Raw genomic sequence first — 25,285 nt, forward strand, 5'->3', positions numbered from 1 at the left:
GATCCCTAGGTGGCGCAGTGGTTTGGCCTTTGGCCCAGGGCGCGATCCTGGAGACCCAGGATCGAATCCCACGTCAGGCTCCCAGTGCATGGAGCCTGCTTCTCCCTCTGCCTATGTCTCTGCCTCTCTCTCTGTCTCTCTGTGACTATCATAAATAAATAAAAATTTAAAAAAATTTAAAAAAAAAAAAAGGTCACCATCCACCTCATGGGACTCTTGTGGGCAGCACACTGATGGCAGGGCTATAGTTAAGTCTGTGGCAGTGTCTGTGCCACTAATATCCTCTACTGAAATGCACCAGCCCAGATGTCCATAACAAAATGAAGAAGAGGGTGGGGGCAGCTCCATCCTGCCTCCCAGGAACACCCACGGCCATAAAGCTTGCTCTACATTGAGTATGGTCAACCCTGAGACTGGGCTGAACCAAGATCCAGGCAGTCACAAACCCTTGGCCCATGAGGACTTTCAGTCCCTTGGCAAGGAGTGCCACTTACAAGACACAAAGGCCCTGGGACAGTTTCTGCTGGCGGAGGACATGACCCAAGGTGATGAGGTGTTATCTTCACCACACACCTACCTGAGGACCAGTTCCCAGGTCTCTGGCCAGGTGAAGGCTGGCAAACCAGGGATTTCACATTGTACAGGCAGGTAACTCTGGCCACCATAATGCCAAGAAGTCCACCCCAAGTTCTCATCTGCTCTGTCTCCTTTCCTCCGTTTGCGCTCTCCCTGTTTTCCTGCCCACTTTGTTTATTGGCCTCAGCCAGCCCCTCCACTACAAGGGTTAAGAGGGATCCCCAAAATAAATAGTGACCCCTCTGCACGCACCCCAACCACCAGCCCCCCCAAAGATGACAGGACACACAGGAAACAATCCTTTTCTAAATCAATACAATTTTTCAAATTTATTTTTTTCTTAAAGAAGTACTAATCTCTGTCAAAAGGGAGGTGAGGAAAGGTCCTCCCTCCCTTGTAAACACTGAAATACAGATCTGAGAAACCAGGGTCGACACACACAAAAAGTGCATTTTACAAAATATCAACTAAAATATATTTTACATGAATTATGCTTCCATTGAAATTCTACCAGCTGCATTTTCAGGTTCGAAAAAATATTTCCACATCTAAGAGATTCCAAAAGCATGTAAGTACTGGGCAGCAGACCCCGCCTCCGGGGAGGAAGGGCCTTCATCTCCTCTCCTGCTGAGTGAGGCTGGGCTCCTTGGCAGCCAGGGCCCAGCACCCTGGGAATAAGCAGGCTCCCAGGCTGGCTCTTCAGAGCCCCCACGGCCACTCTGCCAACCTCTTTTACTGCCCCACGCCTTCCTCCAAACAGCTTATTCAATACAAGGGCACCCCAGCCCTTTCCCCTCAGGTTTGGGATTGGGCTTTCCACATGTAAATTCACCTCTGAAGCCTCCAGGCCTCCCCCAAGCCCAATGACCAATCCGGAGCAGCCCCGTCTTCTCAGGGATCCCACAGGGCCTGGGTGGGGTGGCTGGAAATGCCCTCAGGATGCTTTCACCTCCACCTCCAGACCCAGCCCAACTGTCCTCACCCGGTTGTCACCTCCTTAGCTGGAGCTGGGTCTGTGCCTGTCCCTTCCTAGGTTGGGGAAGAGGAGGAGGAGTGCTGCCCTCCTAGGCTCCTGTCCCCCCCTCCCCTGTGGAGGTGCTCATAGTAGGGCCCAAACCACACTGTACACTGTGCTCCTCTCCCCATCCCCACCATGCTCCTCTTTGGTACAAATAGGAAAGAACCAGGCTGCTCCAGCCCCCTCACAGAGGGCCCCCTGGGGGGGGGTTAGGGCCTGGTCCCCCAGCAAGGACAACAGGGGGCCCAGCCTCCTAACCTACTCTGGGGAGCAGCATTAGTGAGAACAGGGCCCCTGGGCAACAGGAACAAACAGAAAATGCAAGTCCTTAGCTCCTAGAGTGAGTGGCTGCAGCTCAGCAGGTCTGTGGACTGATACAGTGTTGATTCTCGCAGGGATGTAAATTAGTGCAATCTACAAAAGACTAGGGTAGGGGTGGCAGGGCCAGGGGAGCCACAGCACTCCTTTGGTTTGATTTCAGGTGGGTGTGGCTTGAAGAGTCATGTATGAAGTTCTGCAAGAGGTTTCCTAGAACCTCCAAGTGTAAGGCAAGAGGAAAAGTCTTCAATAAATCAGGTAGCAAATTTTCCTTGCCCCCTGCCCCCCACCCCCTCCCAGCTCCCTTCTGCCCTCCCAGACCCAACTAACCCCCTGTTGACCAGTTAGCTTCTGTGAAGCCAGACCTGCTGGATGGCCCTCACCAGAAGGCCGACAGGAAGCTGACTCCCACAAGCGGGCCACACCCATGACTGTCAGCACTGGGTAACTTGTCCCAGCACTAGGGGCTACTACAGGGGCAGAGGAGGAAGCCAGGGAAAGGCCCCGAGTCTAGAAAGAGAGTCTATGCTCTGGAAGCCAGACTCTGGGCTCTCTATTCCTCAAAGGAAGGAGCTCGGAGCTGTGCTAGAATCTGGGAGAGCCTGGTCCCAGGCTGATGGGGAAGCAGCGGGTCACAGTGGGTGAGGTAAAGCTGGCTCCCACTCCCCCCTTGAAGGGCCCAGGGGAGGCTAAAGAGGAGCCTGGTGGGCCTTATTCCTGAAGGACTCCCCCCCACCCCACCCCTGGGCCCCATCCTCCTCAGGCTAGGCCCAGCCTCAGGGAAGACTGCTTCTTCAAGTCTCCACCAGGGCCACCAGAGAGAGGCACCCAGGCCAAGCTGAGCGCTGCGACACTTTCCTTATACCCTGGCCTCCCCTTCCCTCCCCAGGGGCCCAGTCCCCAGAGGGGTCCCTGCCCTCCCCCCAAGAGAACCACAGGCCAGCAGCCTCAACCCCTGTGGCCCCTTAACCAAGTGCTGTGCTTCAAGCAGTACCCCTGCCCCAAACCCCCCCTCCCCCGCCCCCAGGCGGGCCTGAGGAGGCTACTGAGGGTTCTTGAGGATGCGGCCATGGCGGAAGTCATAGACATGGCGGCAAAGAAACACCAGCTCAGGGTCCGTGTCCTCGGGCACGGTGCGGTGTGGCGGGGTAGAGTAGTCTGCAGAGGGGGGCACCAGTGCTGTCTTTCGGCTCGGGAGGCCCTCGCCTCGGCGCTTGGCCATGGCACAGAATCTGCAGTGACAACACCATTTGCTGCTTTTACCACAGCCAGCTTTGCAGGAAGATCAATTCCTTCCCCACCCTGCCCAGAGAGCTGAGGCATCCCCTCCCACCCCTACGGGGGCTGCTGCTGCCTCCACACCTGTCCTGGGGGAGCACGTCTGCTGGGACCTCCCTCCCCACACCTGCCGATTCTCCTCAAAGGTTCTCTGAGATCCATACTGTGACCACCCCGCAAACGCTGCCCCAACCTCTCTGCCTCAGAGGAGGGACAATTCATTCTCCTACAAACATTAGAATGGTGAAAGGCGGCAGTGAGGAAGAATGTTCTGGGAGGTCAGGCCCTGCGAATGAGATCCTTTTGGGAATCTCAAGCAGCCCCTAAACAGCCCTGGGGAGTCTAAGGGGAGAGGCTAGCCAGAGGCACAGGGTACCACCCACCTGCAGTACTCAGCAAAGGTCAGCACGTAGCACTTCTCCTCAATGCAGGCCACACTGTTCTGGTCCTGATGTCTTGATGCAAAGACTTCATTCTGCAAAGGCTCAAGGAAAGAGAGGAGAACGTTGGTACCAGGGCTGGCAGCACATAACTCCAGAAGCAAGGCAGACATTAGCTCTTCTGCTGGGACTCCTGACCTGAGAGAACGCCAGCTAGTGCCCAGAAAGCCAGGGAGCATCCCAGGAATTTCAGCCTATCTGTTCCTCACCCAGTGCCCACTCCAGGACACCCCGCCCAGTCCCATACTACTTGGGAAAAGCCAAGGGCCTGCTCCAGCAACCCATGCCAGGGGAGGAGAGGGGAACTGGTGCCCATCTCCTGAGGAGACGGAAAGCCCAGCAAGGGAAACAAAGTAAAAGGGAGCCCCGGCTGGGGAAAGAGTGACCACACTGGATGATACTACCTCTCCTAACGCACTGCTTGATAGAGTGCCCAGGGGTGCCCAGAGTCTTTTCTCTCCTCCCTCCTTTTAAGAAAAAGGTTACTATTCCCTTTGAAACATAAATTGGGGCAGTGCTGGGAAAATCGGCTAAGACCCAGGCTGGTCTGTGGCATCTGAGATGACTATGACTTGACTGCCCATGGCTGCTTCTCCAAACCATGTTCTTGGGGTCACCACTTCTCTCTCCTGGACACACTTGCCAGGCAACTCACCTCGTGCATGCTGGGACTGCGGCCTCCCTGTAAGTGCTCTGGTCTGTAATACCACAAGAGGCTCATCATCAGTTCTCCTAGGGCAACAAGAGAAGCAGTCAAGGCTTGAGCTGGCGACCTCAGAGTTACTTAGACAGGCAGGAAGGCTGGGCTACCTGCCGTGGAGTATCATCCAACTTCCATACTTGGGCCAATCCTCCAGGCTCCAGCCACTCACATCCCCTGCCTCAGACCAAGCCGGAGTCTGAAATGCTCTCAGGTATGGAGGCAGAAAGGGGAAAAGGTACTGACAGGTGAGGTAGGAGGCCAGGTGCCCAGGTTCTGGTGGCTGGAAAGGTTAAAGAGCTGATCCAACCCAAACCACAGGGCCATCTGCAGCCCTAAGCAGTAGACAGATGCCGGCTGAGTGGAAAGCAGACTCTGTGCCAACAGCAGAAGAGACTAGTGCCAGGTCAGACTCTGAGCAGGGGGTACCTGATTCAGGGTTCTCCCAGAGGGCAGAGATCTTGGCCACATAAGGTGTGGACGTCTTTCGTGGGCCTGACTTGAGGAGGACGGTGTCCCGGACTCGGATCGTCTCTCCATGCCGCTCCACCGCCTGGTAGCTCTTTCGGATGGCTGGTTCTGGTTCATCCTAACAAACCAATGATGCAGACAGGCTGATGGGGGCCAGGTTCAGAGTGAGGAGGGGAGAAAGGAGGGAGGGAGCAAAAGACATTCTCTCTGTGCTCTCCTTAGGGCAGCTGAACTACTGAGAATGGGAAATTGCAAAAGTAGTTTCCATTGTGGCCTCTTCTCCCTCATCCTGGCTTTCAGGGGCAGGATAGGAACGGGAGCTCCCCATGGTTGGAGAAAGGACAAAGAAATCGGAATACAGGTGGGAAAGTGGCCTAAAGCCTCTGGGGCTGTGCAGTGACCACCAGACCCCAACAGCTGGTTCTCTTGCTCCAAGCCCCAGCATCTAGGAGGTTCTCAAACTTCCTATTGGGGGAGTTTGGATTTGACCCTTAAACCTCCACTGCTAAGTGGTACGGCCCTGGGCAAATTACTTAATCTACTACTATGCCTCAGTTTCCCCATCTGTGAAATGAGTATAGAACATGGGATATGCACCTCACAGGGTAGCAGTGAGGACGAAAGCACCTTAGAAGTGCTTGATAAAGTTTAGTCGGTACTTGTTTCATCAACCCAGATGTTCCTGTATCGCTCATTTTCTCTGCCTATCCCAATTTTCCCTATACATGCTTATCCAAAAAACCTTCATGAAAGCCCACCATTTTATAATCTAGAACAAGAGACCGTATGATCGGGGAGGAGGGATAAAGACACTTAGGATGGCTTCCCTGAGAGTCACCGACAGAGATGGGGGCCAGCAGATGTGACAGACTGTGTAGCCCTCCCCTCCCCGAGACACGCGATACAGGATCAGCAGCGGGAGCTGGGGGAGCAGGCTGGGCCAGCACGATCAGTTCCCAGAATCTAAGTGAGCGGGACCCCTTGTCACCTCTCAGGCTAGAGCCAAGGGTTCTCGGGAGTCCCTCACAGCAAGTCCTATGTCCCCGCTGCCATCCCTCCCTTCTCCCATCAGCTAAGAGCTAGCACTCACCAAGACATAGACTGCCTTCTCACATGCAGCACCGACGGGCACCCAGCCATTAGTGCGGCGACGGCGACGGCGGCGTGGGCGCGGGCGCTGGACACGTGGCTGCTTGGGGTGGCTGGGCCTGCAGGCGGCCTTGCTCCTTGCGGTGTGCCTACAGCTGGAGCCTGTGCGCAGACCTGACTTGGAGCCGCTAGGAGGCTTGGCGCTCTGAGGGCATGCGCGGGCTACGGTCTGGGGCTCCGAGGTGGGTGTCTGAAGATGGGGGACGGGCTCTGCTGCAGGTGGCACGCTGGGCACAGGGCATCCCAGGAGGGGGTGGGCAGGTGAGGCAGGGTGGCCAGCTTCTGGGAGAGGAAATTCCAGCTGGCCTAGGGACCTGCAGCCTTCTGGGGAAAAGGAGAGAGGGGATTAGGGCAGGTAAGGACAAGCAGTAACCCCGCTGGGCCCCCTGCTTTCAGAGCCCACTCCTGTCTTAATTCTGAGTGTCAACCCAAAGGTCCCTGAGCAAGTGGAGTCAGAGGCCTTTACGGTGGATTGTCAGGTTGACTGGCTAGGGGTGTTTCTTGACCTTGGAGACTGGCCACAGCCCTCTCCATCTCCCCCTTCTAGCCTGAAAGAAGGGGAGGTAAAGGGAACAGAGTCTCTAGCTCTGACTTAATCTTCTCCAGGGCTTCCACAATGCTTAGGAGCAAGGGGAGCCAGAGTCAGCCCATGATATGGATCCCAGACCCACCACTCACTGGCTGTGTGACCTCAGGCAAGTCACGCTATCTCCTAGGGCCTTGCAATAGGAGGAGGAGAGGCAAATAGCACATAGGGTGCCCTAGATGTTTTTATCAATGTATTAACTCATTTCATCCCTACATCAACCCTATGTGGTAAGTACCATTACCACCATTCTGTAATCAAGAAAACCAAGACACAGAGCAGTTACCGGCTTATCCCATGGTCACGTGTCTAAGGAAGTGGGGGAGAACACTTCACTCCAGGCAGTCTGGCTCCAGAATCTGTACTCAATTACATGCCATGTGGCCTCCCATATGTAAAGCACTCAGAATAATACCTGGCACATGGTGCTTACTGGTGTTCCAGGGCAAGGGGTTAGGGTCTTGGGTCCTCTGGATTAGGTGTCTAGATGTGGGAGAGTGGTATAAAAAAAGAAGGAAAAGCCCAAGCAAAAGCCTGATCTCATTTCTTAGAGCTCCAACTCATGCCCAAACCTGAAACAACCAGTCTGGCCAGAGTCAACTGGTCTATAAAGTTGTTTTATAGACCCCTACAAGGAGGTTGTGGGGTGGTGGCAGGGAGAGCACTGGTAAGGCCTAGCCTCTCACTTCATCAGCAGCAGGGCAGACCTGCCAGACAGGATGGCTCTGATCACCTCATTTCTACCCAGGCACCAGGGATGGAGGCTGGAGAGGCATGAGAGGACACTCCTAACAGTTTAGGGGGAAGAGATCATCATGGGGGTGTCTCATGGGCTGCAGTGCAAGCCTCTCAGGTGTCTGGGCCTTGCTAGGAAGGTAGACACCAAAGCCACAGGCCCTGTTAGCATCCTGTCTGTGCCAGGGTACTCTGTCTGTTCTTAGTGTGTGCCCACTGTTTGCCCCTAGCAGATGAGGCTACATCTGGGTACTACCTCTCTTTCAAGGCATGTATGGGGAGGGTGAAGCAGTCCTACTGCGGCTGGCACCACCTACAGGGCCTGGTACCCGCCACCCTTCCCATGACCACTGAACTATGCCAGAGTGCAGATGGAATGGGCTCCTGGAAAGCAGAATTCTAGCTCTCCTTGAGGAAGGCAGAGGATTATAGGAGTAACTTGGCAAAAGCCCTATTTTCAATATCTAACTTGCTACTCAAGAGTATGAGAATGGGTATCCCGATGGGGAGGGAGGGGTGGTTCCCCTGCCCTGGCCACTGTCACAATGTTACCTAAGTGCCAGGCCAAGAAATCTCCATACATGGTGGAGACAGAGCAGTTAAGAGCTGGACACGGGCTTGGAGCATGAAACCAGAGGGAGTCCTCCCTTCTTGAAGCCCACTACCTCCCACATAGTAGCTAGACCTCAAGGAACCCATGACCCAGCCTCCTGGGATACCACAGCTGACTCCCTGGGAGATCCCACACCTAGGAACATTTACCTGCTGCAAAAGGCATTTTGTAGGGGCAGCCGCCACAGGTAGTGCCAATGTGGGTAAGAGATGGGGGCAACATTTCACAGATGCTGTATCCATTCACTCCAGTGTCCTCGCTAGAGCAGTAGCGAGAGCCCCAGGGAGGGTGCTGGAAAGGGGTGCCTGCAGGCACTGAGCTTGGTGCCAAGAGGAGCCCCTCATTAGGTGCAGCCACTGAGGACAACTTGCCCTCGGGAAGCATGGGGCAGGGGGCATAGCCTCCACACTGCAGCCCGTCTTGGCTGCAGTACACGTAGAAGCTGCCCAGTGCAGTGAGCTCAGGCCGACCACACAGGCCACTGTAGTGGGCAGGGTTGCCAGGCATCGGCAGCGGGGACAGCTGGGGTGCAGGGAAAGAAGGCTGGTGCAGTTCCTGCTTGGGGGCAGGTGACTCCTCGCCTGGGCGCCCAGGCTCTGGCTTCAAGGCTGCCTGCCCACCCATCAGCAGGGGCAGGTGGGGGCGGAGCCCTAAGGGGCTTTCCAGAGCCTTGCTCAGTGGCTGGTGAGGTGGCTGGCTGGCTGGCCCACGAGGGGTGGCAGATGGCCATGGCTCCTCAGGGTGCCTCTGCCAGCCAAGTGGGCCCACCGCCTCCCCAGAGCCAGGCCCCTGCCGGGCCTTGGGATAGTTCTTGCCATGGACCTTATTATTAGCCCACTTTGGCCTCGGAGCCCTCAGCGCTGGTGGTTCTGCAGAACGCCCATCTGCTTCTGGGTGGGCACGAGGTGGCCTCAAGGGTAGCTCCCGCTCCTGGCTCAGCTTCAGGAAGGCAGCTGCATTCAGGCTGGCCAGTCTCTTGGGCGCTGGGTCACCGTCTCGACGGGCACCATCATCAGGTGCTGGCTCTGGGGACAGGTCCCGACTTCCTCCTCCAAGGTCCCCTAGCCGGGGCCGTTTCTTGGAGGAGGACCAGCCCCCAGCGGCTCGGTCACGGTCCCGGCTGCGGTGAGGGTCACCCCGACTGCGACGGGTGCCCACCAGGCTGCTGGCATCCTCCCGCTCCAGCAGCAGGTTATTGAGGGCCTCTGCATTGAGGGAGGCCAGGCGCCTCTTGCGGGGCTGGGTAAGGCCAGTGTCCTCACCAGATGGGGCTGGGCTCGGGGGCTTGGGCAGGTCAGGGGGCAGCTCATCAGCCTCATCTGCACTCCGTGGGCCAGCCACATTCTCCAGGCGGGTCAGCAGCACTTTGCAGGCCTTGGGCTTCTCGGGAACCAGGGGGCGCTTCCGCAGCGGGTAGTTCTTGCGGCGCCCTGTGAGGTGTCCTGGGCTCTCGGGCATGCCTGCTTCCACACTCTCTGCCCCCTGCTCCATATTGCTTCCTTCCATCTGCAGGGGCTCCCGGCGGCCAGTGGGGCCCGAACTCAGCATGGGAAGGGACTTCCTCCGTGTGTGTGTCATGGAGTACTCCCAATCTGCGGGGCAGAAGGCAGGCAATGAGAGAAGCCCACCGTGACCTGCCCTGCCTGCTCTCTGCTCTTCTGCAGCCCATCCACTGTCACCACCCCCCTTCAGTCACTTTGGCCTTGCCTCATCCCATCCACAGCCTGGATTCTCCCAAGACCCCTCTTCCAGAATGCAAAGGTCCAGTGGGGTCAGTCTACCAACAGCTGTGCGAGGACTGGCTGCCCACTCTTCTTTTTAGCCTAGGGTCCTGCTTTGAACTAAGTAAGCCCTTCTAGTGCCTATGGAAGGCTGCAGACTCCAGGGTCAGAAGACAGAAGGCACTGGGGGCAAAGTTGTCAGTTCTCTCTACCTGTCCTTGTCCCACTACTTATCGCAGGTCAGGAAGTGGCTCTGAGGGGCACCTGGGTGGCTCAGTGGTTGAGCATCTGCCTTCAGCTCAGGTCATGATCCTGGGGTCCTGGGATCAAGTCCCACATCAAGCTCCCCACAGGGAGCATGCTTATCCCTCTGCCTGTGTCTGCCTGGTTTTTCTCAGGAATAAATAAATAAAACTTAAAAAAAAAAAAAAAAAAAGGCAAGAGGCTCTGAAAGACATTAAGCCAGGACGGGGCTTGGGTGTGGGAGCCCATCTGTTCCTTCAAAAATATTATCAAACCTTCCCCCACCTTGGGGCTTTTGAGATTGGCCACAGGAAGATAAGGACATGGACAGGAGCTAAGGTGAGGAACCTGCCTGCTGGGCTGTGGAGGAAAGCAAAGTCCAGCTGGTAGGGACACCCCCCAGGCATGTAGAGCAGGATGGCCATAACTGGGATCTTGCTGAAAAAGTCCCCTGAACGGAAGGCCTGGCTTTGAGGAGTCCACGGTCAGGAGAGGTCTCAGGCAGCCCCACGAGCCAGCCCCACTTTGGTTCAGATCCTGGGGAAGGGCGGCCCAATCTGTGTCTGTGCCTAGAGAAGGATGTCCCTAAGGCAAGGGAGAGCATTCCTGGGTAGGAGCCCCACATGACAACACACATGACACCCCCCCTCAGCTTCTACGAGTTAGGGAAATCAAGTATTAAAGAGAAGAACTAACTTGAGGCAAACCAACAAAACAAACTGGGGCTGCCTTACTAGTCCTGCCCTATTTCTCTGGTCTCCCTCCTGGTAGGCAAGATGCCAGGAAGAGAGGAGGACAGGGTCGGGGGTGGGAGCAGCAGAAAGCCCAAAACCCTGGAGAGAAAATGCCCATGACCAGACCGGCAAGGTGGCATCCCCTCACTTTGCTCGGCAAATACTCCCCTGCCCCCAACATACCTGGGGCAGCGTAGGCCCCTTCCTGAATGAGAGGCCAGAGCTGGGCTGTGTCCTGGAGGCTGGCATGGGCAAGGCAGTGAAGAACTGGCGGGGTTGGGGGTGGGGGGTGGAGGTGTCAGTGTCAGTGGTCAGGGACGACCAACCGAGCTGTTCACTCCCCAACCCAAAGCAAGGTGCTGCCAAATAAGGTGCCAGACAAGGCTCTGCCCTCCCAAGCACCCTGCAACCCCTCCCCACCCCGCAGGCCCAGGCTTTCCAGTGAGATTTCCCCACCGCTATTGTTATTCATCCTCCCTCTCCCTGAGAGGCTGGGAGCAGTCCCTGCTGGGCCAGGATTTAACCCTGAAAGCCCCAAGCCTGAAGGCTCCCAGGCATTCCTGAGCCCTCCCCAGCTAGCTCCCGTGGCCTTGCGCCAGTGGCCGGGGTCACTGGGTACCTTCTCTCCACACACATGCTGTACTAGTTGAGAAAGAGTGCTCGGAAAACCAGGCTGAGGGCATCGTGGGTGTCAGGCCCAGAAAGGACTCGGAAAACTGGAAAAGGGAGGCAGGGTGCCAGGCGTTGCTCTGACCACGTGCGGGGCCCTGCTGCTGCCCAGAGAGCGGGCTGGGGCGAGACAGAGGCCCAGGAAGCAAACCCATTCCTCCCCCGCCAAGCCGAAGCACAGCCAGGAGGGTCCTAAGAACCCCAGGAGTCTGCCAGGCTCCCTAACACCCCCACCTCCGCTTCCAATCAGGGTGGCTACCCCAACCATGGTAGCTCAGCAGGCTTATTAGCGATGCCTCCTCTCACTCTCCAAAGCATCCTGGCTGCTTGCAATCCACAGACCCCCTTCTCAAACGCCGGGCACCCCTGTGCTGGAGAAGCCCCAACAAAAGGCACATCTGCATCTCCTAGGAAAGCTGAGGCCCAGCCCTCCCCCACCCCCGAAGGGCCCGGAGTTGGAGACAGAGGATTCAGAGACAGAGGATTCAGGATTCGGGAACAGACCTCACAGCTGAGAGAGCACCGAAGCCCCTCAACAGGCCCCAAGTTACCAGAGGAGTCAGGCCTGGGAATGGCTGGGGGCCAAGGCTGAGGTCACCTGGGTTTATGGCCTTTAAGGACATGGATACCAAGTACGGAGCAAGGAGGGGCCAGATGGGAAAGAGTGAGCTCAGGGAGGTGCCCACAAGCCTGGCAAGCAAAAGAGCTCTTCTCCTCTTAGCGAAGAGATGGCTGGCCTGTCCCGATGGTCCAGTCGTCATCGTCATCACTGCAACACCCCCCCACCTCGAGTCTGCTGGTGGACCAGCTACAAGGGTAGATAGACCCTAAGATACTCGCCCCTGCCCCAACAGTCAGAAGATCCTAGAAGGGAGAGGTTGGGAGGGGAGCCTGTCCCCAGAACTCAGGGATATGTTCCTTATGGTGTCTTATCCTGTCACCTCCCATTCAGCTCTGCAGTCCCTCAGGGACACCTACTGTCCTCGGATCCCAGGAAGCCTCTAAATCACAGGGTGCAAGTCACATTTCCAAATCAAGCATAAGAGCCTCCTGCTAGCTTCCCTTGAATCCACCAAATCCCTTGTCACCAGCAAAAGAACTCTTAGCTTTCATGTGGTGCCTAAGGCAGCAATGTCACTCACCATCCTGAGGAGAGGCTGGGGTCTGCCGCCTGCCTCGCTGCACTCCCATCTGAGGAGAGCGGGTATGAGTCATGCTTTGAAGCCGGACTTGTGAGAACTTCAGCTGCAGCTTTTCCCTGGGGTGGGGCTGGGTGGAGGGGGCTCCCCTCTAACCTACAGGGGTGGCCCAGCTCGGGGTGGGGGGGGGGCAGAAAAGCCTGGGAAAGCAGGACGTGTGGCTCCCCTTTCAGCTCTGCCAATCCTCCTGCTGTTCCGTCCCCACCCACCAGCTAGACCAAGAACTTCCGACCACTGCCAAGAGACAAGGGTGCCTGGGCTCTCTCAGCGCCACCCTTCTCTTCAGGTAGCCTTGTCCTCCCAGGCACAGATAGTCTAGGTCCCCTTGAGAAAAGGTGCCTAGGAGGGCCTCCCCAGGGCATATTACTGCTCACCTAGACTGTGTCAAGCTAGCACTACTGAAGAAAACCAATCTGACTGTCCCCAGCTTTGATCAGAGAACAGCCAGCTGCCATGAAGGAGAGTGGCCAGTGTCCTCCATGCCAAAGACTTAGCAAACCACAGGTTGAAACCAAAATCACAAAGTGTACCTTAAAGACAGTAAACAGGCCATCAAAGGCCCAGCCAAACTGTCAATACCCCAAACTCATATCTGTCCAGGGCTAGGAGTCCTCCTAACAGAAGCAGAAAGGGAGGGAGGACTTGGCTTTTGCCCTCCAGCTGCAGCGGCCTCATGCATCTCTCTCTCTCTCTCTCTCTCTCTCTCTCAGAGCACACTCAAGGTGCTGTTGTGCAAGGGAGAGTCAGAGGCCCGGGGAGTGTGGGCTGCGGGCACCACTGCAGGGAAAACCAGCAGGTCAAGCCCAGATCACTCCTGCCAGCAGAGACGGCCTGGCCCAGGACAGGAAGTCACCAGCCACAGTACCCCCCGCCCCCCCCCACACACACACCTTACTCAGCTGTAGGCGGTACACCCAGTCAGGACCCAGGACTCTGCCCCACTACCCTTCCTGAAACCTCTCTTACCCATTGTGCTTTAAGTTCTGCTTTTCAGGCTTTTGGGATTATTTTTCACAGGAGTAAAGTGTTCAGGGGGGGGTCTTAGGCAAAGGCAGGCTAGGTGGTCACCTGGGTGAGGGTCCACAAGTGCCCTGACCCGAGCCACTTCCCTCAAATTATACCCAAAAATCACACAATTGATACTGAGTTAAGCACTGCCTTCCTTTGCACTCTCTCTTGGCATAACCTCCCCCAAAGGAATAACAGGTTTTCATGAGCACTGAGTTTCTTAAATCTCCTATAAGAGAAGAAATGCAGCAAGAGCACAAAGGCAGGCTCCTGTTCATTTAAATGCAGTTGGTATTACTTCACGAAGAAATAAGTGAAGCTGCCAAAACTCAGGATAAACCCAGGTTCAGTCATGCTGGTATCTCTTGAATCCCCTATGGCTGGTAAACTGGAAAGGAGCAAACCTTCGAGGGAGGCAGACCTCGATTTGCATGCCAGCTCTGCCCCTGATAAGCAACTTACTTTACTTCCCTGAACTTCAGATTCCTCATCTAAAATGGTTACATCAGGGGTGCAGGGCTGGCTCAGGGGTTTAGCACCGCCTTCAGCCTAGGGTGCGATCCTGGAGACCGGGGATCGAGTCCTATGTCGAGCTCCCTGCATGGAGCCTGCTTCTCCCTCTGTTTGTGTCTCTGCCTCTCTCTCTGTGTCTCTCATGAATAAATAAATAAAATCTTTTTTAAAAATAAATAAATAATAAAATGGATACATCAGAAGGAACCTTAAGGGTAGTGGTGAGGATGACATTAGTCTCTGTGCAGGAGCCCAGTGGGGTAGGAAGCAGGCAGGCCAGCGTATCCCCCAACCCCACCTTCCGGACCCACGGACAGAGAGCAGTCTGCCCTTGGCTTGGGGAGTTCCCTACACCAGGAGCAGAAGCTATCGAGGCCGTGAGAAATCTGAAAATCCAGCCTGCACCTGAACTCTGCTCTGCTTCTATTCTGCCAAAGACACCCAAGTGTCAACCCCAGAGAAAGATGGAGACACTGGGTGGAGGGGAGCTGTGGGGGATTCACTGCTTACAGCAGTGAGGAGATAGGGGCAGAAACTGTCCCAGCAAACCCTAAACAAGGCTCCAGGCCTCCGGGAAATACTCAACTGGATGGTGAAAGGCCCAGGGGATGCGGCCAGGTGGCGAGTTTGCCAGCTCCTGCCATCTGACTGCTGCTTCATACGAGCACCCAGAGAGAGCAGAGCACCCAAGCCCCCCAGGTGCTGACCCGAAGAGAAAGCGGTGGCCTGGGCCGCTGGCCCCACCATGCCCCCGCCCCCCCCCCCCCCCCCCCCCCCCCCCGCCTGTTCAGCCCCAACTGCTGCGGGCACCCGACTCACTGTGCAGTCAGGCTGGGATCCTGCGACACTTGGGCAGGAAGCACCCACCCCACCAGAGGGAACTGGCTTGATCCATCTGGAAACAGCTTGTTATATAGATTGCCTTCGGGTCTGGTGGCCATCTGAGGAGCTGGGTCCACCCTGGAAGGCACCAAGCCTATCAATGGCCTGTCAGACCACCTGCTACTCACACTTCACACCAAAGGCTCCCAGGAGCCCAGAGCAGCTGTGCAGCGAAGGTTCACACCCACCTCACGTTGGGTCTGGGACCTTGGCCAACCGAGCCCGGCACCCGGACCCCGTCCTGGCTATACCTGTCTACTTTGACCATCCTGGCAGGAGGGCCACACAGGCCCAGAGCTGCACCCAAATATCCAGAACCCCCACTTACTTCTGGCTTCAGACACAAAGCCAGACACCCTGCCTCTTGTAACAGTAAAAGAATACAAATCTCAGTGGGGAGGTAGGGGAGTTTTGAGTCCAACTATGAATGGACTCTCCAATTTTATACGAGAATTGCAATTAAGTACAGGAATATAGGTAACAGTAGAGCTAGTGGAATCTCTTCCCTAGAAACTGCCAGTGCCCCTGCAGGTAGGGGCTGACAGAGAGAAGGTGTACCCCTACGATCTAGAAGTCAGCATACACATGTGGACCACTGAGCTAGGACAGCGGGCAGAGACACTGTGTTACTCACATCATGGTGCTCTGCTTTGAGAAACTCTAACCTGATAAATTAGAAGGGAATCGCATGCAATGCAAAACTAGTCTCCGGAGGGTTTCCTTTAAGGCACATGTGGCTACCCCGGATCATCTGCCTTCCCCGGCCTTGTCCTCCCACCCAGCCCCGGTAGACCTGAATCTACCGGTGGTGGTCGGCTAAGCCAGAGCACCTGCTGCTCACTGCCAGGCACACAGTATCTCCTGTGACCTTGCTCATTCAGCCAACATTTGCTGCCCTCTCACCGCAGCCTGACAGCAGATGTGAGTCCTGCTGGGGCTAGAAGCCACTTGGTGCTACTGCTAATCCTAAGTGGGCTTGGTTAACAGCTTAAACTGCTCTTGGTATCCTCGTCTACACAGCTGGGTTGTCGTGAGGATCAAGTTAAACAAGAACGTGTGCAAAGTGCCTAAGTGCCTAGCAGAATACCCGGGGTAACAAGAGGTGTTCAACAGGAGCTCATTCTCCTCCCTCCTCCAATATGTCAAGTATTAGGCCAAATGCTGAAAAAAACTTAAAACAGACTAAGAAACTGGAGCTTGGATGGGTAGGAAGGAAGCCGAGACAATGTGACACAGACTCTAACAGGGTGTCCTGTCCAGAGCCTGGTATGGAGCACTGCGGCTCCACAGCAACTTCAGAGGGCAGAAGAGCCAGCTCTTCTCTCAGACACACGCTGAGGGCCAAGAACTTTGCTTCATAAATGTTTAGATGTAGGAAGAAGGAACAAAGAGTCCAAGTCCTGGGACACCTGGGTGGTTCAGCGGTTGAGCATCTGTCTTTGGCTCAAGGCATCCCAGGATCGAGTCCCACATCCAGCTCCCTGTGAGGAGCCTGCTTCTCCCTCTGCTTATGTCTCTGCCTCTCTCTGTGTGTCTCTCATGAATAAATAAATAAAATCTTAAAAAAAAAATGTCCAAGTCCTGAGGCAGGAGATAAGTGCAACCGTTCCCAGACTCTCCTTCCTTGGCTCTGTGGAGGCTCACTCCAGCAGGAGGGACAAGAGGATTCCTGGCTAGGTCTCCCTCAGACCTACCCCACCCAGACCCTACAGCGCCCAGATTGGGCGAGAAGCAGATCTATACCTGAAGCAGGACTCATCTGCTCTGGGCAGTTAACGGTGTGGGAGAAATAACACAGCAATTGAGCCGGGGCACCCCAAAGCCCAGCAACAGGCCCTCAGCAAAACCAAGAGAAAATGTCATGCTTTTGATATACAATTTTCAAAAAAAGACAAGAGCTCCAAAGCCTGTTCCAGGCACCTACTCAGAAGGGCAAAGCACAGGTGTTCGGGCAAAGCACTGGGACACTCCGGGAACCAACAACTTGGATTTCTAAGATGGTCCACCAAGACTGGACATGCTATCTCTCGTCCTGAACAGATGTAACTGGCTGGCTGGGCCAGCCTGGGAGCCCTGCCCTCCTACTCCCCAACAGAGTGCTAACCTCCTGAATGAGCCAGCTACAAGGAACAAGGCCCAAGACCAGCCCTTCCCAACGCTAGCAGAACCACAAGGCAAACCCTCCAAGAGTTCCTGAGACCTAACACAAATACCTTATAGGTAACTAATTAACTAAGTGATTAGTGCCACCCTCATTAGGATGCAAACTCCATGGGGACAGGTGGGCTCTGCCGGCCTTACCATGAAATCTCACCCGCAGGGCTTAATAAGAGCTTGTTGAATGAACAAAGATCTGGTTGCCCACCTGCTCCACCCCATTTAACATTTCTACTCCGGACTGATGGCATCACTTGGGAACTCTGACCGCCCCCCCCATGCTCCCCTACTCCCAGGAGCCCACGTGGCCTCTTCAGTGTAATCAACAGTTCAATAGGGCTACTTTGGGGAAATCTCTCCTATTTACATAACACAACCCTCTTCCACTACCATCCTCTTCTCTCTTTCCCCCAACTTGCCTAGCTGTATCTCAGGAAAATATTCCACTTCTTAACCCAAAGCATTAAGCAAGCAAGGGCGGTACTTAGAGGCACACTGGTATCAAGACGAACGTCAGGGATATTCAGGCGAACTCAGCAGCAAAGAACCAGAGTTAGCATTATCAGTCTCCGAATCTCTTAAGTGTGCAGGGTAGGGAATTCCTGATTCACCACAGAGGCTTCTAGTCTAACAGGATGGCTAATGTTTGTCAAGCACTCACTGCGTGCCCAGCACCACCCTGAACGCATAACATTCACTCTCATTTATCCTCGCAATAGCCTCACCAGGGGGTTGTTACCATCTCCTCCCAACGAGGAGAAACAGGTACAGAGGGGTAAAAGAACTTGGCCACCCTCCTGTGCTGTGGACAGCAGAGGCAGGACATCTGGTGTCAGTCCCAAAGCCCACACCCCCTCTGCAACACGGGACAGCTGCCGGCTCACAGACTAACATTCCAGATCAACTTGCACAGACCATTTCGCTTTTCTGTGTTGTTTTAATTATTGGTATTAACATCTTATTCATTTTTCCTGATTTTTTTGCCACAAAGGAACTGAAGCTGTACTCCAATTAAATGGCATCGGTGGGCCGGCCAGAGAACATACATATAATTTTACAAATTGTTCCTACAGCAAAGTCTGCCCAAGGCCCCAATCAACTTGCACATGTGCTTTGGAGAAAAACCCATTTCATATCCTGGAAAGGGGTAAAGGCTTCGAAGATATGTTGTCTTGGTTTTCACAATAAATCCAAAAGAGAAGGCTATAGACTCCCCTACCCCACATCTCACCACATCTCTTGAACCAGATGAAATCTTCCTCCTGCCCGAAACTGCAATAAAGATTAAAATTTGGTCAGCACACTCCGAACAGCCACCTAATACATTCAAAGATGTATTAACTGCCCCATGGCTACCTCTCTTCGGGCTGAGTAAATCTAAGTCCTTTCAGTTTTCTCTGAAAATCATCTCTTTTAATCATTTAACCCACTTTATAATTCTTTTCTACATTTTGTCCAATCTGTGTGAAGCCCTCTGGGCACAGGGCAGGAGACACCCCTCGCTTGAGGAGGGCCTGCCAGCTCTGACTCTGGTAGGAAAGTGACTCCATCTTCCCTTCTGGCATGAAACAGCACCCTAACACCTTTCCCATGATTTCTGCAAAAATCCTCCAAACCCTAATAATTCACCTGTGGCCAGGTGGGAATGTGATTAACAAACTGAATTTCCCTCCCTCCCCCTACCCCATCTTAGGGAGGTTTCTGCTGGAAGAAGGGCCCAAGTGGGCACCACTCCTCTCCTCTGAAGGCAGGAAACTGAGAGCCCCATGGTGAGGGGGGACAGCAAACAGGCAGCAGAGATGGAAAGGAAGGAAGAGCAGCCCCCACCACTCCAGGTGAGATCCTGGGGTCACAAAAGGCGGAAGCATACCTTAAGGTACTACCTACCACCATAACCAAGGGCAGGGGGGTCAAAGCACCTTGCCACCCCCAAATCCACTGGAAAAGAAAAGGAAATGAGAAAAAAAGAAGTAAACGCCAAGTTCCTGCCTGGCATTGATCCTGTTTACTAAGAGGAGTCGCTTATCATTTTTCCGTTCAGGTAACTTGGTCACAGTGCCTTGGAAAAAATTCCCATTTCAAATCTCAGAAAACCTCCGACACAAACCCATTCTTTTATTCCTGGTGGATCAGGCCTGCCAAGGATCTCAAGGACAACGTTTTTGTGTTTTTGTAGGACCCGGAGTCAGGTGGATAACCAACCATCCTCTGCAGGTGTTTCCCACTGGGAAAAATGGAATCTGGACGAAAATCCTTCCCAGGACACAATACAAAGTCCTGGATATGACTCCATCCCGAGGCCTGCTCACCAAACCCACAGTCCTCTGGTCCTGAGCTTCTATAGCACATCACCTAGGGCAAGGCACAAGGCACCAATCCCCCACCCTCCCCACTGGAAGCCCAGGGCCTGCTGCTGCAGAGCTCAGCTCAGCTGGGCAAAGCCGAGGGGGAGACTGGAGTGCTCAGTGCAGCTGAGGGGGCTTGTCCAACCAGCTGACTCGGAGCAGGCCTCCTCCTCCCATTAGCCGGTTTACTGCTCATTAGTGGTAGTACCAGGACGTGGGCAGGGGAAACATAAAGGAGCTGAAATTCAAACCGGCCCATTTTATTCCAGTTAGGTGCCTCCCATAAAACCAGGCAGGATTTCATCCACCAGGATCTCCCTGGACCCCTGACCTGGGGAGGTCGACACAGCCCAGAGGGTGAGGAGCTGCAGAATGTCAGGGCCCAGGGCATCAGGAGGTTGGGTTTCTAATTTTCATGAGCTCTTGAACCATCTCTGGGTCTTCTGTCTTTTACAAAGTTAACAAGCACTCTAGCCATGAGCCGGCCCATCGAGTCAAGGCCATAGACGCCCCAGAGCAGGAGGGATGGGGCTGCCCTCAATTGTGGAAGCACTCTCTTGTCCCTCCAAAGTCTCCGGTATAATGGCAAGTTCACAAAGGAAGTGAGTCTTGCCAGACTGTGCTAGCAAATTCCCATAAATACTTGGGCCAGGGTAGCACTGCTTATGTAAAATGCTTCCCCATTGAGAGATGCTGCTTTATTTACATTCTTCACAACCCATTCATAAAAAGGAGGCCCTTTAATGTTGGGGCTGTTCATATAATGCTCCATAAACCCAGCAGCTTCAGCTGGCAGCCTTAGTTCAACACAGGCTACCTCTCAACTCCAGAGACTTTTTTCCCTTAAGATTTTTTTTTCTTTAATGACTCACCTTGCGACAGGGCGCTGAGGCCAGATGTTGCTGAAGCAAGGCCAAGAGGAATAAGGACAGATAAAATGAAAACACACAAGGCCACCCGAATTCTGGGAGAGAGAGGTGGGGAGAGATGAAAATCAATAAACTGAAAATCTCCATACAACTTCAATGTGAAGTACGTGTACTGGGAGGCTGAATTCCTTCCAGGGTTACCAAAACTTTCTTTGTGGATGTCAAAACCATCCCCAACTTAAACCTCTAGAAGAGGTATGGAGGGGATTTTTTAACACCCCCCCCCAAAAAAAAGATGAGGGCTCCTTCTACATTACAGATGAATAAAACAGTCATTTTCTCTGCTGCTTCACAGATGGGTTCCAGGGGCTGTTGGATCCAAGAAGAGCACGACTGGCTCAGGGTAATGAAACTCAAGCAAACCCCGGAAAAGAGGAAGAACTGTGTTGAAGGACTGTGTTCTAGGACACACAGCAAAACAGCCTGTGCAGCTGAGGAGAGAGCCCAGGAGATGCATTCGGAGGTAGCCAGTCTCCTGCTTCGGTAGAAGCAAGGAGGGAGAAGTAGTAGGGATTTTTTTTAATTGACGGGAGCGGTCTGCATTGCCATGGCAACTGTGAGGGGTGGCCTTCCCGCTTGGAAGGGAAATGCTGGCCCATTAATCATCAAACTGGGGCACAAAAGGGAGGTTTGGGGGATAGGGGATGGATGCAGAATTTATTTTTTTCACTGTCTAGACTCAAACCAGTCACCAGTTCTCTTTCCCATTTCCCTCATGGTCCAAGGTTTGATGGTAAACAAAAACGGAAGTTCCAAGAGAGCTGGGATCATGACTTTCCCTTCTGATGGGTCCGGCGTGGGGCTGATAGTGCCTCTGATGTCAGCGATAAACACCTTTTCCAACACCAGTCGGAAAAGTCCGGTCCAAGGGCCAGACCCAGGAATCTTTTTTTTCTGTTCTCAAAACTGTGTTTTCTCCCTCATTTACACCCAGGATTGAGAAGAGATCAAACATATGGATTCATTTAGCATGGACAACAAGGAAAATTGCATAAGAGCAGCAAAGCCGGGTGGAGAGAATGGCCTGGTGGGGTAGGAAGAAAACAGGATTACAGCCCTTTTCCGATTCACGTCTATATGGTGTCATATGAGCAATCCACAGAACAGACTCTCCACCAGCCGGAGTGTCAGAAACAACAGCTAAGTTTTATTTGTTCCCCACACTAAAGCACCCCAAACATGCCCTATCTATATGCCTTTGACAGAAAAGGTTGGAAACCACCAAGGACTCCATACTGAGCATTTCTTTGGAAGAAGGGAAGGTTTCCCCTGTTCCCAATCAGCCAACTGCATTTATTCATTCAACAAAAACAACACGCAGAGCAATATACCAGAAGTCCTAGAATATTCTCCCCGCCACCCAACACACAGGTTTAACACTCATACTGTCCCTGCCTTTAAGACACTTCCAACCTATAAAACCACTCAAGAAGACACCATGTTGAGGTGCCTGGGAAACAGTTAAGCATCTGCCTTCAGCTCAGGTCATGGGATGGAGCCCCGCATCTCACTGAGCAGGGGACCGGTTTCTCCCTCTCTCTCTGCCCGCTGCTCACCCTGCTCGTGCTTACTCTCTGTCAAATAAATAAAATCCAAAAAAAAAAAAGAAAAAGAAAAAAAGAAGACATCATGTTAAAAAGTACAGACTCACAATCTCAGAGGCAAGCAGTGTTGCCCTGGAGTGGCCTGAGTGACAGCAAAACAATAACGACTAGGATTCAGGTGGGAAGAGAGGAAGGCAAGAGGACATGTCCCTCACTAGGGACAATGGGAGAAACCAGCAAAAGCAAAGATGTGGGGAGGTAATTGTGCCTGGGGTGGCTGGGGGAAAGCCTGCATGGCTAGAGGAGAACCGTGGGGGATCTGTCTAGGGTCAGACTGCAGGAAGAAAAGAACCACAGAAAGTGTGTGGACAAGGGAATGACATAGGAGACGGAGTGCTTTAGGAAGAATGATCCAGCAGCTGTGTACAGACTAGATCAGAAGGGCCAGAGGAAGCAGGAGGGAAAAGGCGGCCAGGACAACACAGGCCTGCCTTGGGGACAGCAGAGCAACAGAAAGGAAGGAGATAGGAAAACCAGACCAACTCTTCAATGAAGTAAACTCTCCAGAGCAAACCCTCCCAAGCACCTGAACAGACGAAGAGCCTGTCAAGGTGGGCAACACTGTTCTGGCAATTCCCCCTTATACTCTGGTGCTCACCAGGTCACCTCCTTCTGACTGCTTCCAAAAGAAATCACATACTGTGTAGCCCTAAAGGAGGCAAGAAGGCCCTGAAATTCTTCATCATTCTCTGAATCTTAGACATACAATTAAATCCTCTCAGAACAAACGTTAGTCTCCTGCATGAGATAATACCTCCCTTTCCCACAAGCCTCAACTCCACCCAGGCTGGGGTCTAGACCCTTCTGAGGAGGGGGTCGGGGGTGTGTGTGGCCGTGAATTAACTCCATGCCCTTACTAAGCAAGGCTAATATGTAGCTTTCCCAGGGTGGGATTACAGCCAACCCCAGCCAGGAGCAGCTCCTAACCAACCAAACAGCTGCCGGAGGTGGGACTTGAACCCAGAATCTTGGCAAAAGTCAACATTGAAAACAGTCTCAGTCTCCCAGTCTTTGCGATCCCAACTCTTCAAATAAGTATAGGGTCCCGTGAGGCGCCCAGAGAGTCCTGACTGGGTTTTGACAAATGGAAAACAGCATCCAGCTTAGAACCGATCACTGGTGGGGACAGGCACTCAAGAGCTTACGCCACCGGTTCCCAAGTGTCCTCTAGCTAGCCAAGGACAGTTGTGTCCCTCCAGGACATGTGCTCCCTCTAGGGCCCTTTTCTCCTTTTTTTCAGAAGACATGGGAGTAGAGAGGGTGGTAGGAAAAAGTATCTCAGATGGCACAAAGGAAAAAGACCGAGAACCTTTTCATTTAATCATTAAATTTCTGCCTGGGTTTATAAACTCCAGCTTCTCATTACCCTTTGTGAGTACCTTCTTGGCTAAAGAAAAGTGCTGAAAACAGTTGTGGATCGGTTGCTGGGGCACGTTTTAGGGGGCATCTTCTAGTCAGCCAAATCCCACCAGTCTTCTGCCCTCTTGAGACTGTCGACAATGGGCGACTAGATGTCCCAGGTGGGACTAATCCTCTGCCCATGGGCACACTCTGCTTGCTGAAACCCCTCATTCCTAGCAGGCTCTAGAGTGTCTCACCAGACTGTTGCCTACCCCGGTCGCCGCCGGCCAGGCCCACCGTGTGCACACCCCCACCTCTGCCCCTCCGCTCCAGCCGGGTCGACCCCACTCTTCCCAGGACCCGCAGGCGATGCGCGGCTGGAGCCGTGAACCACTGCCGCAGCTTCTCCCGGCGGGCACCCTGGCCCCCGCAATCCCCGCGGCAGAGTCCGGCCCTGCCGCCCGCCCCTCGGGGTGGGTGGCTCGGACCTGCTCCCCTCCCCGACGCCACCACCTGCGCCCGCTCAGGCGCCGCCTTTGTCCGGCGCTTCACCGCGGAGCGGGCCCCTCGGGCCCGACCTGACCTGGCCCCCGGCCCCGGCGGAGAGGCGGAGAGGCGGGCAGGGCCAGACCAGGCCGGGCCGCGAACGCGGGGTCCCGCTGTCACTTGGAGGCGGTCTGACAACTTCGATCCCCCCGCCCCACCTCGGACTCGGCCGCCGCTCCGCACGGTCTCCGCCGGGCCTCCCGCGGCCCACACTCGCTTCTCGACCCGGTTACCTTCCGTCTTCCGCGCCTCCCTTCCTCCCAGGCCCATAGGGTCGCGTCTGCACTACCCCCGGCCCCAGCGTGGCCCCCGGCCCCAGCCCCCCATCAGCAATCACCGGTCAGCTCCCAGCGCGGGAGGGCGCCCCCCACCCTGGGCGGGCGATCCCGCGGCGCCGCCCCCGGCCGCGGCCCCTCGCCTCGGGGACCGCGATGGGGGAGGGGGCGCGGCGGGAGGGGGGGCGCGGGCCTTGCCGCCCGCGCATTCGGAGGCGAGCCCGCTCCACCGCGGCGAGGAAACGACCGGCGTCCTCCCGCCCTCCGCGGCCCGGGACGCCCGCGCCGCCGCGCCCGGCCGAGCTGCCACCCTGCGGCCGCCACCCACCCCGCCCCCAGCCTAAGAGGCGAGCGGCCCCCGGGGGCTGTCACCTCGAGGCGCGCTGCGCTCCCCGATGGCGGGACCGTGGCGCCGGACCCGGGGGAGGGAGGCGGCGCGAGCAAGCGAGCGGCCGCACCTGCTTCGCGTCGTCCGTCCGTCCGTCCCTTCCCGGGCTGGCGGGGGCGGCGGCGCGGCGCGCTCGGTGGGGCGCGCTGACGGGCGGCCGGTCCTCTCCGCTCCACTCGTCCGCCTCCCTTGCTCGCTCGCTCACGCCTGCTTGTCCCTTCCCGCCGCCCCTCCTCGACCCCGGCCCCTAGCTCACCCGGACAGCGGCGCGGACGGCGCGGCTCTGGGCGCCCGCAGGCCCCGGCCGGGCTGGAATCCGGCGGCTGGAACCCCCCGGGGGCGCTCAATTCCCGGGCTCCACGCTGCTGCGTCAGCGCCTCCTCCTGGGGGCCGGGGCCGGGCGGGCGGAGCGGGGGCCGCGGCCGGGCGGGGCCGTCGGGGGGGCGGGAGCGCCTGGCCGGGGCGGGCGGACGGCGGGGGCCGGACGGGCGGGGCAGGCAGCCGGACGGGCGGGCGGCGGGGGCCGGGCTCCGGGATCCGCTACGCCGCTCGCGGTTCCCCCACAAACTCCCCGAGAGCGGAGCCTCCGCCGCCCTCCTTCCTGCTTCCTCGTCCCCAGCCAATCAGCGGCGCGCCCCTCGGCCAGCTCCGCCAATCAGCCGCCCCGCCCTGCGCTGGCCCCGCCAGCCAATCCGGCCCTCGGCTCCCCCTCCCGGTCTCCGACCAATCAGAACCGTGGGTCGGTCGTCCCAACGCAGGGGGCAGCACGAGGCGGCCGGGGGAGGCGGTGCGGGGAGTGGTGGGGCCTGGGGGGAGGGGTACGGTGCCAAGGGTGGTGGCGGGGGCT

The 25,285-nt window shown here is 55.6% G+C and overlaps 1 protein-coding gene across 12 annotated transcripts; it reads right to left on the minus strand.

The window, feature by feature from the left end:
- Positions 1-890: 890 nt before the first annotated feature.
- BAHD1 (bromo adjacent homology domain containing 1) lies at positions 891-25,029 on the minus strand. 12 transcript variants are annotated; one of them, XM_041744284.1, is made up of 9 exons: positions 24,695-25,029; positions 20,228-20,319; positions 18,242-18,282; positions 8,034-9,476; positions 5,892-6,274; positions 4,760-4,919; positions 4,286-4,362; positions 3,574-3,674; positions 891-3,144 (listed from the first exon to the last, which is right to left on the minus strand). In XM_041744284.1, the coding sequence occupies exons 4-9, from the start codon at positions 9,460-9,462 to the stop codon at positions 2,955-2,957; spliced, it is 2,340 nt and encodes a 779-aa protein (XP_041600218.1). In that variant the 5' UTR covers positions 9,463-9,476; positions 18,242-18,282; positions 20,228-20,319; positions 24,695-25,029; the 3' UTR covers positions 891-2,954. The 12 variants fall into 12 exon arrangements, with proteins under 12 accessions (XP_041600218.1, XP_041600216.1, XP_041600223.1 ...); XM_041744282.1 differs by having other exon boundaries at positions 18,230-18,282; XM_041744289.1 differs by lacking the exon at positions 24,695-25,029 and adding an exon at positions 24,509-24,676 and having other exon boundaries at positions 18,230-18,282.
- Positions 25,030-25,285: the final 256 nt, after the last annotated feature.

Source organism: Vulpes lagopus, chromosome 2 (assembly GCF_018345385.1).
Source record: "Vulpes lagopus strain Blue_001 chromosome 2, ASM1834538v1, whole genome shotgun sequence".
Classification (NCBI taxonomy): domain Eukaryota; kingdom Metazoa; phylum Chordata; class Mammalia; order Carnivora; family Canidae; genus Vulpes; species Vulpes lagopus.